Genomic DNA, 15,782 nt, shown 5'->3' on the forward strand with positions numbered 1-15,782 from the left:
AAGTTGGCATTTGCAGACCAAAAACCAAACGATCTTGATTCCACATTTCCATGGTCAACCATTAAAAAGGACTAATTAAGTTCAAGCCTGATATCAAATTGCACGCCTTGGACACTTGAACATCCAGACCCAGAAAACATGAATGAAATATCTATTAGGTCATTCCTTCCAGCTTCAAAACCAAAGGATACAACAACCTAAATATACCAGTTATTTTATGCACGCACAGAAAAGTGAAAACATCGTATGACTACTAATAAGCCCAGAACATCGGAGATACCGAGCCAGGAACTTGTGACCTAGAAATTTGTGGTTAAATCACCAAGGGCAGAATCCATGGCCCTGTACTGTGTTTAAGGGCATGAATTTCAAATTTTATTTTTCAAGGATTAGGCTTCCATGGAGCATTTATGATGCCTTCAAATAATTTCTGCAAAGATCATCTTGCTAACCCACCCCCAAAAAAACACCATTACATTAAAACCGCTGACCCAGTACCAGAGTTCATTTCTAGTTTTACCGAGTATATGAAGATAAAAAACCTAAGAGGGATCCAGATCCATCCCATTACTACACGCTTACTACCTCAGCTCTGCGGAGACAATTTAAAACAAATGGAAAACACAAAAATACTGCATGGCTTCAATCCTATCATTCTGCAGATTCTATCTATAAATGCAACCAGGAAATCTACATAACATACCTACCAGAATAGACAAAAGTCCAATTCCAAAATTATAGGAACCTAACTTCAAACAAACAACAAGAACCAACCTGTAAAAGATATCACCAGCACCTTGGCTGACATGGTGTGTTCTGAGAGTAGGGTAGAAACAAAATAAAAGACCACAAACGACATTACCCAGTAGTAAACCAGTAGACAAGGGGTTGCTGCTAATACAATAACTTGACACTGATCATGAGAAGGCAGAGTAACTCAACAACCGCTGCAACATGACGACGACAAGACTCAACTTTTCAGACACCCATATTGAGCAAGCCGGACGAAGACTCTGGACCTTCTCAACCCTCAAAAGGGTTCTAGTACTCACTGGAACAATAGACAACTATGTATCAATGTAATGCAATGGGATGCACAAACACAATTTTAGGAAAGAAAGAAGAGCAACCATTCCAATAAGAGATGTTTTTTCCCTCTTTGATCGGTGAATAAGAGATGATTGCAACTATAATGTTTATTGAGTTTGTGATGTCTAACATGTACAAGGAAGACCATTAATTGAAAATATGGGCATTTAAAGGAACAAGTAGACATAAATATCTCACAACAAACCTGTTCATCGTCATCAGATGTTTGTGCAGGAGACTTGCTTGTCTCTGATGGTTTTTCTGCCCCACAGTTCTGTCTATTGCACTTGGTCCTAAATGGGTAGTTTATATTGTTACATTTCTCACACTTCCAGCTACCTTCTGGCATCTTTTGTTCTGCAAGACAGGTAGTTCATAATGAGAATTGAAATGTCAAGCTGATGGAAATTGACAGGTTCCCAGTATAAACCAAAAAAAGACTTACTTGAATTTTTCTCTGATTTGGCAGCCTGCACCAGAAAACAAAAGCTCAATATAAGATGTACAAGAAAATTGGATGAATTTTTTGAGGAGGTGACAAAGGAAAGGTTTAACCAAACGAAAAATAGTATGCATGCACCCAAAGAAAATGCCAAGCCATAATGTAAAAACCAGCCACCAGGAAAAGAAATTATACAGAAAAGAGAACGAGTATTTTGCCATTTCATCCAACAAGGATGCAGCAATACAAACCTGTGACCCAGGCTTTGGGGTATTGCACTTCCTCATGTTGCAAACTGTTCTAAAAGAAAAGTTAACATTCCCGCAATTGGGGCATGTCCAATCATTGTCACGTGCTGTATCTATGGAAACCAGAAAAAGGCATTACAATTAGCGTATCAAAGAAGACATTGAAGTGGAAAATCCACAAGAATGCACAAACAACTTAGCTTAGGCCTACCTGCAGGCTTCTTTGGAGGCTCATCTGGAAAGACTCCTGGCCTTGCCCCCTGCACCAAAATACCATGCATCTAATAATATATACACCTCATAAAAACCAAACTGTAATTCAAAACACCATCCATGCAAGATCAACCAATCAGATAGTGTTCCCTGAAGTGAACTACATCACTTGCATGCAACACAAAATGCCAAACTCGTGTCAGAAGAAAAAAAGAATGCTCAAGTACAGCTCAAATAAGGGCCAAAGCTTATCATCGAGTTGAGTGATCTTTTCTCCATAGTTTTAGAAAAACTGGGACTTGGGACTAAATGGATATCTTGGAAATGGAGTGCGCATTTTCATTTTCCTACCAAATTTTAATCAATGGGAAACCTAGTAGGAGGATCTTCATTCTAAAGGCCTCAGACAGGGATCCCCTGTCCCCCCTATCTTTTACTTCTTTGTGCTGAAGCCCTTTCTCTAGTAATTGAGAAGCTGTCAAACTCATAAAATAGCTAGACAATGTCTGAAGATCACTCATTTATTCTTTGCAGATGACGGTTACATCTTCACAAGGGCAAAGCTTGGAAGGATGAAACCTCTTGGCAGCTATCAAGGAGTATGGAAGAATCTTTGGCTAGCGGGTGAACCTCTCAATATCTGAAGTTTTCTTTAGCAAGAGTGCTCATCCTAAATTATGGAAAATCTTAGACAAAAGTCGTCATTTAAAAAATGTTGCCACTCCATCTATCTACTTAAAGTTGCTTGCCTCTATTGGAAGATCCAAAAAAGAGGTTTTTAACTACTACATAGAGAGTGAAGAGGAAAACCTCCCCCTGGCACAAACAACTGGTCTCCTCTGTTGGCAAGGAAGTACTTCTGAAGTCTGTGGCCACAGCTATTCCTAGTTATACTATGTCCTGCTTTTTACTCCCAGATTGGATTCTCTCTGACCTCTCCAAAGTGCACAGGGCTTTCTGGTGGGGAAATACAAAAGATAAAGAATAAAAAATAAATTGGATTAGTTGGAAAAAGCTGTTTGAAAGCAAGGCAATTGTGGCCCTGGGTTCAGGGATGCAAAATCTTTTTAACCTTGCTCTGCTAGCAAAGCTAACATGGAGACGTTGCACAAACAAGGAGTGTATGTGGGCAAAGATTATGAAAGCCAAATATTATCCCAAGTCAAACTTCCTCCATAATGGCTTAAAAACCAAAGGATTGGGGGGGGCGGGGGGGGGGGGGGGGTGGAGAAGCATCCTTGCAGGGAGAGAAGTGCTTCTCAAGGGAGTTTGCTGGTCTATATGCTCGGGTGAGGAAGTAGACATCTGGTTGGACCCTTGGATTCCTAATCTTAGTGGTTTTTTAGGGTCATGGGACCAAGTACGGGATCAATGGGAGTTTCGAAGGTCAAAGATTTAATTGACCAAAGGAGCAGGAGTTGGAACCTCTCTTTCCCTATGAAATCACACCAAAAATTGTTGAAATAAGGCTTTCCCAATTTAGTTGACCTGACTCTCTTGTCTGGGTGCTGGATTCAAAAGGTATGTTTCTCTGTGAAATCAGCTTATCATGCAATTAGGAGTAATTTTGTTGAGACTTCTAGCCCAAACTCCTCTAGAAAGAGCTTCTCGGATTCCATTTGGAGACTCCCTGTTGGGCAAAAAGTGAAATCATTCCTCTGGAAAGGAGCTAGTAAGGCCTCGGCAGTTAACCAGCAGTTACGGAAAAGGAATATCCACCCCTCCCCACTTTGTCCGGTGTGCCAACAGAATGCAGAAACAATTTTCCATGCCTTGTGTGTCTGTTCTTTTGCAAAAAGCATTTGGTTTGGTGGGAATCTGGGGTTCAGAACTGAATCTTATCCCTCTGATTTTGATTTCTCTGTTTGGATCAAACACACCTTCAAAGAATGCTCAAGAAATAAATCCTCAAAAGTTTTTAATGTTTTCTATTTGGCCCTTTCTCTGTGGTCTATTTGGAAAGGTAGGAACAGTTTTATCTTTGAAAATACTAACCTGGACCCTCTTTCTACTATAAATAGTATCAACAGGAATGTGTAGGAAAGGCTGGCCACCTTGCAAGTCAGCACTCTGGCCACCAGGCCGACTGCGAGAAAAGAAGTTCTAGTTTCTTTTTGGATCCCTCCGGATTATGGATGGTTAAAGGTAAACACTGATGGAAGTTTCTTTTATAACAATAAAGGTTCCTTTTGTGTGGTTATTAGGAACTGCAGGGAAGGACTATTGCAGGCTCCTGTGGTTTTTTTACCAAGATTCTTCTCCCCTCGATGCCAAAGCTATTTCCTTTTTGGAAGGCCTTAAATTGCTGAGGACTGCTGACCTGTCACAGTCCCAAGTGGTTTTTGAAAGTGATTGCAGGAACCTGGTTTCTGCTCTTGAAAGCTTGAATTTTAGACCTTGCTGCAGTGCGCTTTTTTATCAAAGATGCCAGATTCTGGATTCAAAATCTCAGATTGGAGTTGTCATGTAGTCATGGTTTTGCTCTGAAGCGATGGTCCTTGGTTGATTTTTTCTTCTCCCAGGTTCCAAACTGGGCTCAGCAAGTTCTCTTCGATTCTAGAGATCTCTTTGTTTAGTTTCTAGTTTTTGTTTTGCTGTTTAGTTTTCTGTTTCTGTTTGTTTTTCTTTTCTGGTTGTATTCTGGAATACCAAAAAGATAGAATTAGGGCCAACATGACTGATGACCCTAAATCTTATTTTACTTCTTCCACTTTGGTTAAATTGAATGGCTCCAAAATGGGCTGAGTACAGCTAACAAAAGGAATAAAAAAGAAGAAAAAAAAAACCATATTGGCAAAGGTTCTAACAAACAACCATAGAGAAGCAACTCATGCAACCATTGAAGTGCAAGACTAACCAATAACTGCATACATACCATAGCATGGCCCATGGGTAAACCCAAGCCATAACGATCCATTAGAGGGGGCATACCGTACATCCCACCTAGGAAAATAAGAATCCTTAATAAAGTAACCCGAAAGCATATATTTTAAAAGATGCAATAAAGGTGAAGAAAGAAAATATAAACATCTTGGTTAATAGAACAAATGCAGATAAAAATGGAAAGGAAAGGAAAGGAAAAGAAGTTGGAAGAGAGGTTACCACTCCCCAACATAGATCCACTGGAATATGGTGATTGTCCAGACAAATGCAGCGGACCATATGGGCTTCCAGCAGAAAGGCGGCTCCCATAATCATAATGATATCCAGAACCTCCAGAGAACCGAAGATCATAGGGAGGAAGAGATGTTCCATTGAACAGTGAAGACCCATATGGAGGGACACCCAGGTACATAGAAGAAGGTGCACCTGACCCTAGATAGGCAGCTGATGAAGAGTAACTCTGAGGGGCTTGAATTGGCTTTGCAGCAGATTTCTGAAATGCAGGAACAAATTGGGTGAGAACACATAAGAAATAAAGCTCATCTGTTACCCTTGCAAAAAAGATGTGAAAAATTAAATAATGTCCACTATGACTAAACATTTGTTCAGCATTATTGAAAGGAAAAGGGGCAGAATAAACTAAGCAAAAGCACCAAGTACAAAAAAAAAGGTTGAGTTTTGCACACAATTCAGCAGTTTGATAAAAATCCACAAATTTTCAAGTTGGGCACACACATACCTTTCTTGCTTGTTCTGTTGTGATATGCATTTATTTTTATTTACATTATGCAAGAGTTGCTTCATCTAATTGCTATTCCAAATAATTGTCTTTCTTTTCTGAAGGGTCAGATGAGAACCATAACAGGACTTCTATTTGTGATGAAAGAATTGAGTAAGCTCCATTCACTGCTCTTACTATCTATCTACATGGTTTTGGGGATTTACTTTGACAGAGAGAGGGGAGTCATTTTCAGGTGCAAAGGCTTGGCTTAGCCACTGGTTCCAGCTCTATTTTATGGTCCAATGGTCATCTCCATTGTTGGTTCTTTGACACTGAGGCATGAAGTTTTTTGACACTAAGCCATTTTATCTCCAGCTGTATTCTAATTTACATTTGTTGATCAAGAAAGTCTTCCAATTCTAGTTCTTCATTACCAATTATCTTTGTGGCAATAGCTGTTCTAACTTTCCACCTTTTGCCTTCCATAGCCGCAGCCAGCTCTAGCTTACCAATATCCGGGTATTCTGTGTTTCTCCATTGATTTGTATTCTGCTCAAACCTTCAAAAGTAACTTCACGGTAGCAATTGCATTGAAAGCATCAAGACTAACAAGCTCATTACAACAGTCCTAATGACAATAGCATCCTGTACCTTTTTCCATTCCACTATTGTCTCATGGTAATGTACCAAGGAGAATTAGGGTTTTATTAATTACATAATGGATCACTCACTATTTTAATTCATAGTTTTAAAGGCACTGAGGCGAGGCATTGAGTTGCATGCCTCAAGGCGAGGTAGAGCCAAAACCTCTGGCCTCAGGCACCTTGCTATCTCTTCCTCCCCACCTTCATGGAAAAGGATAATGGAGGTGTGTTACCACCATTCCTGTCCTCTTCCAATCCTCCACCCATTAATTAATTGAAACCTATATGTTGTCAATATTAAGATGCTAAAAACATCAGCTATGAAGGTAAAATTGTAAAAGGGAGAAAGCGGATCCTGCTGTCTCAACCCTCTCCTAGCCAAAAAGAGAACTCTCCAACTATTCCTCTACTAATAGGCCACCGCCTCTATTTTTGAGAGGCATATACACATCACCACCTCACACCTCAAATTGGTGAGGTGTATGACTCGTACAAAAAAAAGTAAATTTGAAAAAGAAAGAAAAGAAAATATCATAAACTTGTTATAATGCTTCTTATGATTTAAAAATGATTATTTAGTTGTTTATAAATAAAATAAATCAATTTATACTAAAAAGTTTCCATAATACTTCTTTTAAACCAAAAATGTCATTTGTTTCTCTTACTAAATGTACATGTTATAATAGGGTTTCTTTTTCTTTTCCCCCTTTTGCTGGCTCTAAATTTCACCATTTATAAATTAGATTATATATATATATATATATATATATATATACAAATATGTGCAAATTAAATAAATGGATAATTTTATTTAGTTATAATTACCATAAAACATAATTTTAAGACAAAAATTAATATAAATACAAAAATTGCTATAAAATAAACATAGTGTACTCTTATTTGTGAATCCAAGAACAGAATAGAAACCAAACTCTTTTCCTTATATAAACTCTAGCTATGTAGCTCTTCTCTACATTGACCTTCAAATTGGGCATCTTAACAAAATTCAAACAACATAATTTAAAGCCCCAAATTCCTCACTATCTCTTCCTCCCCACCTTCATGGAAAAGGATAATGGAGGTATGTTACCACCATTCCTGTCCTCTTCCAATCCTCCACCCATTAATTAATTGAAACCTATATGTTGTCAATATTAAGATGCTAAAAACATCAGCTATGAAGGTAAAATTGTAAAAGGGAGAAAGCGGATCCTGCTGTCTCAACCCTCTCCTAGCCAAAAAGAGAACTCTCCAACTATTCCATTAACTAATCATGAACAATGGCAAGACTTCAGACACCCCAATATCCATTTACACCACCTCTCTCCAAAACCACGTCTCTTTCACCTCTACCAAGAAAGACCAGTACACAAGATCATGAGCTTTCTCATGAACCAATCCCGTCCCACCAAATTTTCTGTTTTCCATAACAAGCTTGTTTGCTATTAAAATTTGATACATGATCTACCTATCCTTTTTATCAATAATATGAAAACTACAGCTGCCAAACCAAAAATAAAAATTGCATTTAAATCAGATACAGCATGCCCAGCCCTAGTTTCCCCATGGAAAATTTTCCCTTTGCACTCTAGCTTTAGCCAAATTATCAGATATTTAACTACACGATCGACAAGTCCATCTAACAAGCAATTCAAATTGGATAACAAAGCAATGCTGCTCTGATCATCTATCAAAGCCACCCACTAAATGTGCTGTATAAATCAGATTAAATGGCAAAGCCCTTCCCGCCAAGTTCTCTTTTCCTCAACATACTCATTTGCTATTAAAATTTGATACATAATCTACCTTTCCTTTTTAATGAATATTTGAATAAATTCAGAAAATAAAAGCATCCCGAAACATACAAAGAAACTATGGAAGCAGCATGAAGCTGACAAACCCAAAAACTTTGCATTTAAATCAGATTTATATCAATGCTCAGTCCTAGCATTTATTCACTCTGGTTTTAGTCAATTCAGATAAAATGACGAAGCAACACTGCTTTAATTATCTGTCAAAGCCTCCATGTGCCCTCATTTTTTTTCTCCAGCCATCCCAAAACCACCTTACAAACACCTTCAGAAATTTCATGGTACCACATTGATGGATATAAGAACCCCCTTAAGCCTGACAAAGAAACTATGGCAATGATCTTGCACAAGCCACACAACCAAGCTTATCAATCTAAACTTTTCAGAATGGCTAACTTCAGGTTTCTTAAGGATGAAGGCTAAGAACATGGCATTAACCCTTGGATTAATAATCCCCCCATCAAAAAACTCACCAAGTACTTCCACAAGTCCATTTTCAACAAGGCTGTGTTTGGTAAGAGTTCAAACACTGAAAACAATTTAAAGTTTTGCCTTGCTCATCAGTTACATAATTACTCATCTTTATAACACTTTCCAATCCTCTCAATTCCAACGTATGATCTTAATCCTATCTCACTTTTGTTTCTTTTTTTTCTAAGTATCCTAGCCTTACTTTGTTAGCATCCTTCTCTCTTTTTACCTAATCATAGGCACGATTACATTGTTGAGAAGGGCCAATGGGATCAATATAGGTTTCAATATAGAACTCCCCTATCTTTTCTAATTCTTCTTTCCTATCACCAAGCATGACTTTCAGTTCGATGTGCTCAAGAGATGTTTCATGATACATCTAACTACTGCCACAGTGGCAGGGCCATGAAAGTTCTTTCCCACTACTTCTCTGTTCTGCAATGCACAACGCAAAAGAGTTTTCCCCCAATGTACACATACACTGCATTCATTTTGCATTTGGTTGTATCTCTTTCCCCTCTAAGTGACAACTAGACCTGTCATAATCCATAGATGCAACTAGATCATTTCTTATCTGGTTTTTGCCCTCCTTTCTTTTTTTTGAGCAAAGTTAACTTTTATTTAAAGAAACAAGAGAGGATGTACAGCAGCCTGAAGAGGATAAGACAGAATTGCACGGGTAAGCATTTCCACTAAACAAATTTTCTCTCAGAAACCCTGATTTTGCTAGGCCATCAGCAACAGTGTTAAGCTCCCTAGGAATCCAGACCAGCTTTACTTTTTTTTTTTTTGATAAATGATCCAGACCAGCTTTATATTCAAAGAGCTCAAAATATCCCTAGCTTCAGCTAGCAAGTGTGCTAGTCTCCAAGACCCTCCTTCCTTCTCCCTTAACCAAGCTATAGTATTTTCCAAATCCCCTTAAATGGTTAGAGAGGATAGACCTAGCTGTTTAGCAAAGAGAATTCCTGTTAGTGCAGCCAAGACCTCTGCAGCTCTGCCTTTGCAGCACCTGGCATCTGCCCTCCCAATCGGACCACTAAAAGCCCACCAAATATTCCCCCATTCCTCACGGTTAACACCTTCAATTCCTTCTTGACCTGTGGAGCCTTGTGCATTACCATCAAAGCTTGGAGTCACCACTCCCTCCTCTCTAGCAGGAGATCTCAAAATCGATTCAGCTCTCGGAGAGAAGTGCAGGACTGCTAACAGGTTGCTCTGAAGATTGTTTAGGGAGAGATCTTTGAAAGCCTCAAAGTTAAACACCCAAAGATTACAGAGCTTGAAATATTTTTAGCTATATTTTCAAAAATTCTGTTGTTCCTTTCTTCCCACATACCCCACAAGACTGCATGAGTCACTGTGTTCCAGTATAGCCTTCCTCTTTTTCCTAGCCCTCGGCCTTGCCATTGCCAAAGGATGTCACCACCTTCTCCAGGAATACACAACTGTATTCCACTCAATTCAAGAAGTAGCACCAGACCTTCCTAGTGACAGGACAGTGGAGAAGAATGTCTTCAGCTGCCTCTAAGTATTTATCTTCTTTAAACAAGCCTCCCAAACAGACTGGTTTTTGCCTCTTGATTTTAACTACCCATCCTTGTCCTCCATCTGCATTCATTGCACTCCTTGCTTCCTTGCTAACCAGGTATAACCCACCTTTGCAATAATACCCTTTCTAATAGCACTTAGCCCATGGTTTTTCTTAGGGGTATTGGGCTAGCAAGTGTAAAAAACAGGTTCAAGCCTTGATGGTGTGTTGCTTATGTGATACAATGCCAGATTATATCCAATCCCTCCCAAGACCCACGATGGCTAAGACAACACCCGCACTAGCAATGTCCATTCAAACAGCACACAGCATTTGTTCCTCCATGTGAAAATTATGCTCAGAGTGGACATACTGATAATTTAAAAAAAGAAAAAAAAACCTCTTTCATGTTAAATGAAGATATGGCAATATAAACACAGCTTACCGAATTATGGTCAGCTGGCCTCGACTGAGTACAATTGCGCATATTGCAAGTCGTCCTGAAGGAAAAATTGACATTACCACAACTTGGACATGTCCAATCATCTTCCCGACGACTACCTGAAGATGAGAATAATGCAAATATGTTGGAACATATAAGGAATTTGAATATGCAAATATACCAAACACTTGGCAATGACATTCTATGGCATATGGTCATGCAAATAGACGTATGCATAATAACATGTAATAACCAGAAACTAACAAATTCTTCTCAGGTCTAAAAATTAACAGGAACATTACGGCACCATAATCATCACATGAGATACCAGTTGGAATGAGTAGAAATAAACAAATAATAGCATGTCACAATTGTGCATACTTTCAAGTTTCATGTTCAGTATTGGCTTGTAGCCAATGCAATATATGCTTTTATACTGGATATGCATATAATCAGAGAGAATGACCACAAAGTCCAATCATCTTCCCGACGACTACCTGAAGATGAGAATAATGCAAATATGTTGGAACATATAAGGAATTTGAATATGCAAATATACCAAACACTTGGCAATGACATTCTATGGCATATGGTCATGCAAATAGACGTATGCATAATAACATGTAATAACCAGAAACTAATAAATTCTTCTCAGGTCTAAAAATTAACAGGAACATTACGGCACCATAATCATCACATGAGATACCACTTGGAATGAGTAGAAATAAACAAATAATAGCATGTCACAATTGTGCATACTTTCAAGTTTCATGTTCAGTATTGGCTTGCAGCCAATGCAATATATGCTTTTATACTGGATATGCATATAATCAGAGAGAATGACCACAAAGTCCAATCTTATATAACTCGATATATAACATAAACCAACCACTCAATTTGAGCATATGGTTATCATAAGAAAGCATTTGGCTTACCAAAAATTAAAATAATAATAATAATAATAATGTTGCAATCAACCATGGTTTTAAATTGTTATTAGCTAATATTTTTTTGATAAATGTTATTAGACCTGTTCGTAGTCTGGGTAGCCCAATGGACCAGGGTCGGGCTCGGGCTCAAGACCTAGGCGCACTGGTCGGGCCGGGCTCAAGCCCAGGCCTGGGTAGTGTTTTAAAAGCACAAGGCGCATAAAAACGCAGGGGCACTTTGTGCCTAAGGCGCAAGGGGAGGTGCGCGCCTTTTTAAAAAAGGTGCAAAATTACAAAAAAAATGCTAAAAATTTAAAAAAAAATGTCAAAATTTTGAAAAAAAATGCCAAATTTTCAAAAAATGTTAAACATAATGTTAATAAAAAATATAAACTTAAATTTTAAAATGACTTAAAAAACATATTATCTAAAATTAAAATACATAAACATAACATGTAAAGTGTATTCAAATGAAAATTTAAAAATAAAAGCAGTCATATAAAGCATTTTCAAGCATGTAAAACCCATAATCTCTTTTTTTTCCTTAATTGCATTGCTTTAAATAGTTAATGTGTTGTAAAACATATTGCATTCTTGATTCTGAGTCGCCTTTGTACCACGCCCCTCGAGGCAAGCCCAAACAAGTCTATGTTAGGGTCTGAAATTCTTCCCAACCATTAGACTCAGAAAAAAAAACAAAAAAACAAAAAGCACAAAATTTTAAAAAGGCGCACACCTAGGTGCACTAGGCACGCGCCTTTTGAAAGGGGTGCGCCTAGAACCTGGGCGAGGCACATACCCCAAAATGTGCCTCGCCTATGCGCCTAGGCACGCCTAGGTATATTTTGTTAATATAGAGACAAAGCCTGGCCCTGACCATGAACAAGTCTAAACATTATTAGATAATTTATCAATAACTTCCAGTGCCAGCCACTTAGCAATCAATAGAATGTATACATTGACACTAAATGTACAAATGATCAAATATAAGTGCATGTGCCTAGCTTCATTCCACTATGATTGGATTCAAGATAGATACAAACAGCTTTGGGATGACATGAAGTCGTGCCTCTAACAGAGATAAGTTTGTTAAACAGCCACCATATCCACCTCAAGACCTATTGTTCCTTAAGATGGCCATGTTTTGTTAAACCATGTACTATTTTAGCTAATCTTGGAACCTCATTGAACAATCCATTTATATGAATTGCTAGCACCTCTGCTTCCCTTATCAATTGCATAGGAGCTATGATCCATCAATTCATGAGGATATCCAATCAATCACCACATAAAAGTCACCTTAGATTATCAATTTTGTCCAACACTCCAACCTAATGTGTGTCACAACTTTAGAGTAAGAACCAACGTTTTGGCCCATCGGGTAAAACTATAGCCAAGTGAGATGTTCCCTGTCTGGTTTATAATTACACCTCAAATACCTGAAGCCCTGAAGGACCCCAAGTCCCCAACTGGCAGGGCTGCAACCATTTAAATTGAGCTTTTGTCTCTCTAATATGCTATTTTCACCATTATGAGTCCCATGGCAATATTAGCATCTTTTCTTTTAAAGAGCAGACAGTATAGCATCTTTGTCCCTTATCAATGAAGATTCTCTTATTTATTTCAGTCCAGATACTTCATAATCCCTCCATGACCTTTTTTTTTTATAAATATTCCTCCATGACCTTTTCACCAATTTCCATTGCATCATATTTCACATTTTGGATATATTGCCATATAAAATGTCAACTGTGTGACCCTCCATTACCACATATTATGCTTTTACAGAAATCAACCATATACCAAAGAAAACATTTCTAAGTATGTCAGATTAATGTCTTAAGGCTCACCTGAAGGCAAGAACCTCAAACTAAAACCTGAAGAAAATGCTCTAAGGCTCATGCCAAGCTTAAGAAAACAACCTTTGGCTCACACTTAAAAGTACATGGCACATGTCTTACACCTCTAGAGATGCCTTATTTCAAGAACATGTCTTTTACACATTAATCGAAGTAGGGTTCTCATCATAAAACCAAGTTAGAGATGACCTCTAAGTTTTCCATAAGTGGCTCTATCATTAATTTAAATATCTATGGTTTTAGCACCAATTTTAGGTTTTATTATACATCAAGGTCTTTCTAACATTACTTAATGATTTGTAAGAATGTTCAGTTAGTTCTTTTAGATAGCTCTTAGCACTTTGTAATCATTAAAGGCGATTAATTCATGTATATATCCTGATAAAAAAGTGAAATCCCTTTAATGCATAATTCTACCATTTCTCTTGTTGTTTACGTTTAATTTTTTTTCTTGAGATAAGGAGATCTCACGGAGCATAAGATTCACACCATGAGGTTTATGCCTTGACTCAAACAAGTCAGTGATGTCTAATGGGGGATCCACCTGACCCTTCATTACATATCTTATTTGTATAGGGGATTCATTCACAAAATCACTTGGAAACCAACAGAAGGTAAGGTGTTGTCCTCTTCATAGTAACCATAAGTAGCTTCTTTCTTCGAATTACACATTTTACATTACGCATAAAAACTATAAAGTGTGGCAACCCTAATCACCAATGACTAAACTCGGACAAAGTATACATGATATTCATAAATATTATACGTCATAGGTAACAATGCATTTGTATACATCATTCTTTAGTCGACACCTATTTAATTCTTACAAGTTACAACTATCCAATCATGCATAGTACAAGAACCTTTCAGTTCTTAAGATTGTGCATGTTCTATTAACGTACAGGGAAGAACAATTTGTTTTCATGGCATACCAGCATAAATTAACCAAGTGATACAATCTTTTTTTTAAGTTGTTAATGGTGAGATGATTCTGAACTCCCTTGAAAATAAAAACATCACATATACGGTGGCATTATTACATGAAGGAAATCCAAAACATAACAGATTATGCAATACATATATATATGACGGAGAGTACCATCAGTTCGAGCACGCTTGGTTGCTGAAGAATTTCTGTTATCCACCTGCAAAAATTGAAAAAGGATAAAATTAGGAAAAGCGGATCAAAAAAACTCCCATCATTTTCAGTCCCGAAGTTGATGAATGCGTTGCAACACAGTACAAAATAAACTTAAAAGTTTTACAATTCAACCCGTAAACAATAAAAATCAATAATAACGCCTTGAATTAAAAGAAGCAATAATCCTAAGTTTCTATACGAGAAAACCCTAATTCCCAAAACAAACCACATAATCCAATAATGAACAGTGAAAATATGCTATGAATAACCAGGATAGAGATGATTAGAATAAAGATCCAATATTAGACAGAATGCCAACGAAAATCATGAAGACGAAAGGAAGAGACAGACAGAACAAGAACCTGAGACATGGCGAGAAGAAACTTTTCTTAGAGCTAATGCTCGGGGTTGTGTCTTGAAACGAGGAAACGAGAGAAGAGGGAGGAAGAAAAAGCACGAGGAGCCGACCGGGGGAACTGGTTTCGACGATTAGGGTTTCGGTGATCAGAACAATGAACGAATGTGGTAAAGGAAACAATATTCGTACTGGGTCATGATGGAATGTTCCAAGTATAACAAAACGAAATTGTCCACTTCACTTTAAAACTGTTCGATTGGAACCTTTCACAGGATCAATTAAATTCATCATCTTCAGAGTATTCTTTTATGAGATCGGATCTGTTTCACACACGGCGCCTCACAACGGCCTCACATCCCACCGTGTATCAGAAATATCTTCGGTACTTATGTATTATTATTTACGAGAGAGGTTCCAATGCTTGTGAGGCTCGTTGGTGAGGAACAGATCTCAATTCTTTCTTTTTAAGCGTTTATTTACTAAGACAATCCTGTACCTTACCATATAAATTAAAACAACCTTTTGTAGTGATCTCCAATTGCGGGTTTAAATGATGGGATGGGGTACCCTCGGTTGTCTAGCCCCAGAAAAAAAAATGTTTATAATTAGAGGTAAGTAAATAGATAGGTTCTACCCAATTTCCAATTTGTTATAAGGTAGGGTCTAGTTTCAAATTCTTGGAACTAAACCCCACTCAAGTCGATTCCAGGGTCTAGAGGTTTATCTTATCAAAATTGACCTGATGAACTAGTCTTACAACTGAATTTGCCTTGAAATAACCCAAAAATATTTTTAAAATGTGAAAATTCACCCCAAACACTCATGGTTATAAAAGCCATGGTCTCACTTGACTGTTGAGTTACTTAAGTGTTTTGATCATTTGTTTTCATTTTAATATTTGTGTGTATAAAAAATAATGTAAAGGTAATATTTACAAAATTTAAATTATAATGACAAATTTTCAATCATATATTATAAATTTATAATCTACTTATTAAAC

General features: G+C 37.6%; 1 protein-coding gene across 2 annotated transcripts; it reads right to left on the reverse strand.

The window, feature by feature from the left end:
- Positions 1 to 637: 637 nt before the first annotated feature.
- LOC148853087 (ranBP2-type zinc finger protein At1g67325-like) lies at positions 638 to 15,216 on the reverse strand. 2 transcript variants are annotated; one of them, XM_088942808.1, is made up of 11 exons: positions 14,787 to 14,935; positions 14,383 to 14,428; positions 10,877 to 10,992; positions 10,499 to 10,614; positions 5,095 to 5,368; positions 4,868 to 4,935; positions 1,991 to 2,039; positions 1,783 to 1,892; positions 1,535 to 1,559; positions 1,295 to 1,446; positions 638 to 1,051 (listed from the first exon to the last, which is right to left on the reverse strand). In XM_088942808.1, exons 3-11 carry the CDS (start codon positions 10,941 to 10,943, stop codon positions 1,049 to 1,051), a joined length of 864 nt encoding a protein of 287 aa, XP_088798934.1. In that variant the 5' UTR covers positions 10,944 to 10,992; positions 14,383 to 14,428; positions 14,787 to 14,935; the 3' UTR covers positions 638 to 1,048. The 2 variants fall into 2 exon arrangements, with proteins under 2 accessions (XP_088798934.1, XP_088798935.1); XM_088942809.1 differs by lacking the exon at positions 10,877 to 10,992 and having other exon boundaries at positions 14,787 to 15,216.
- Between the last annotated feature and the right edge of the window lie 566 nt (positions 15,217 to 15,782).

This window comes from Nelumbo lutea, chromosome 5, assembly GCF_056320005.1.
Source record: "Nelumbo lutea isolate HS-2025 chromosome 5, American lotus-T2T, whole genome shotgun sequence".
NCBI lineage: Eukaryota > Viridiplantae > Streptophyta > Magnoliopsida > Proteales > Nelumbonaceae > Nelumbo > Nelumbo lutea.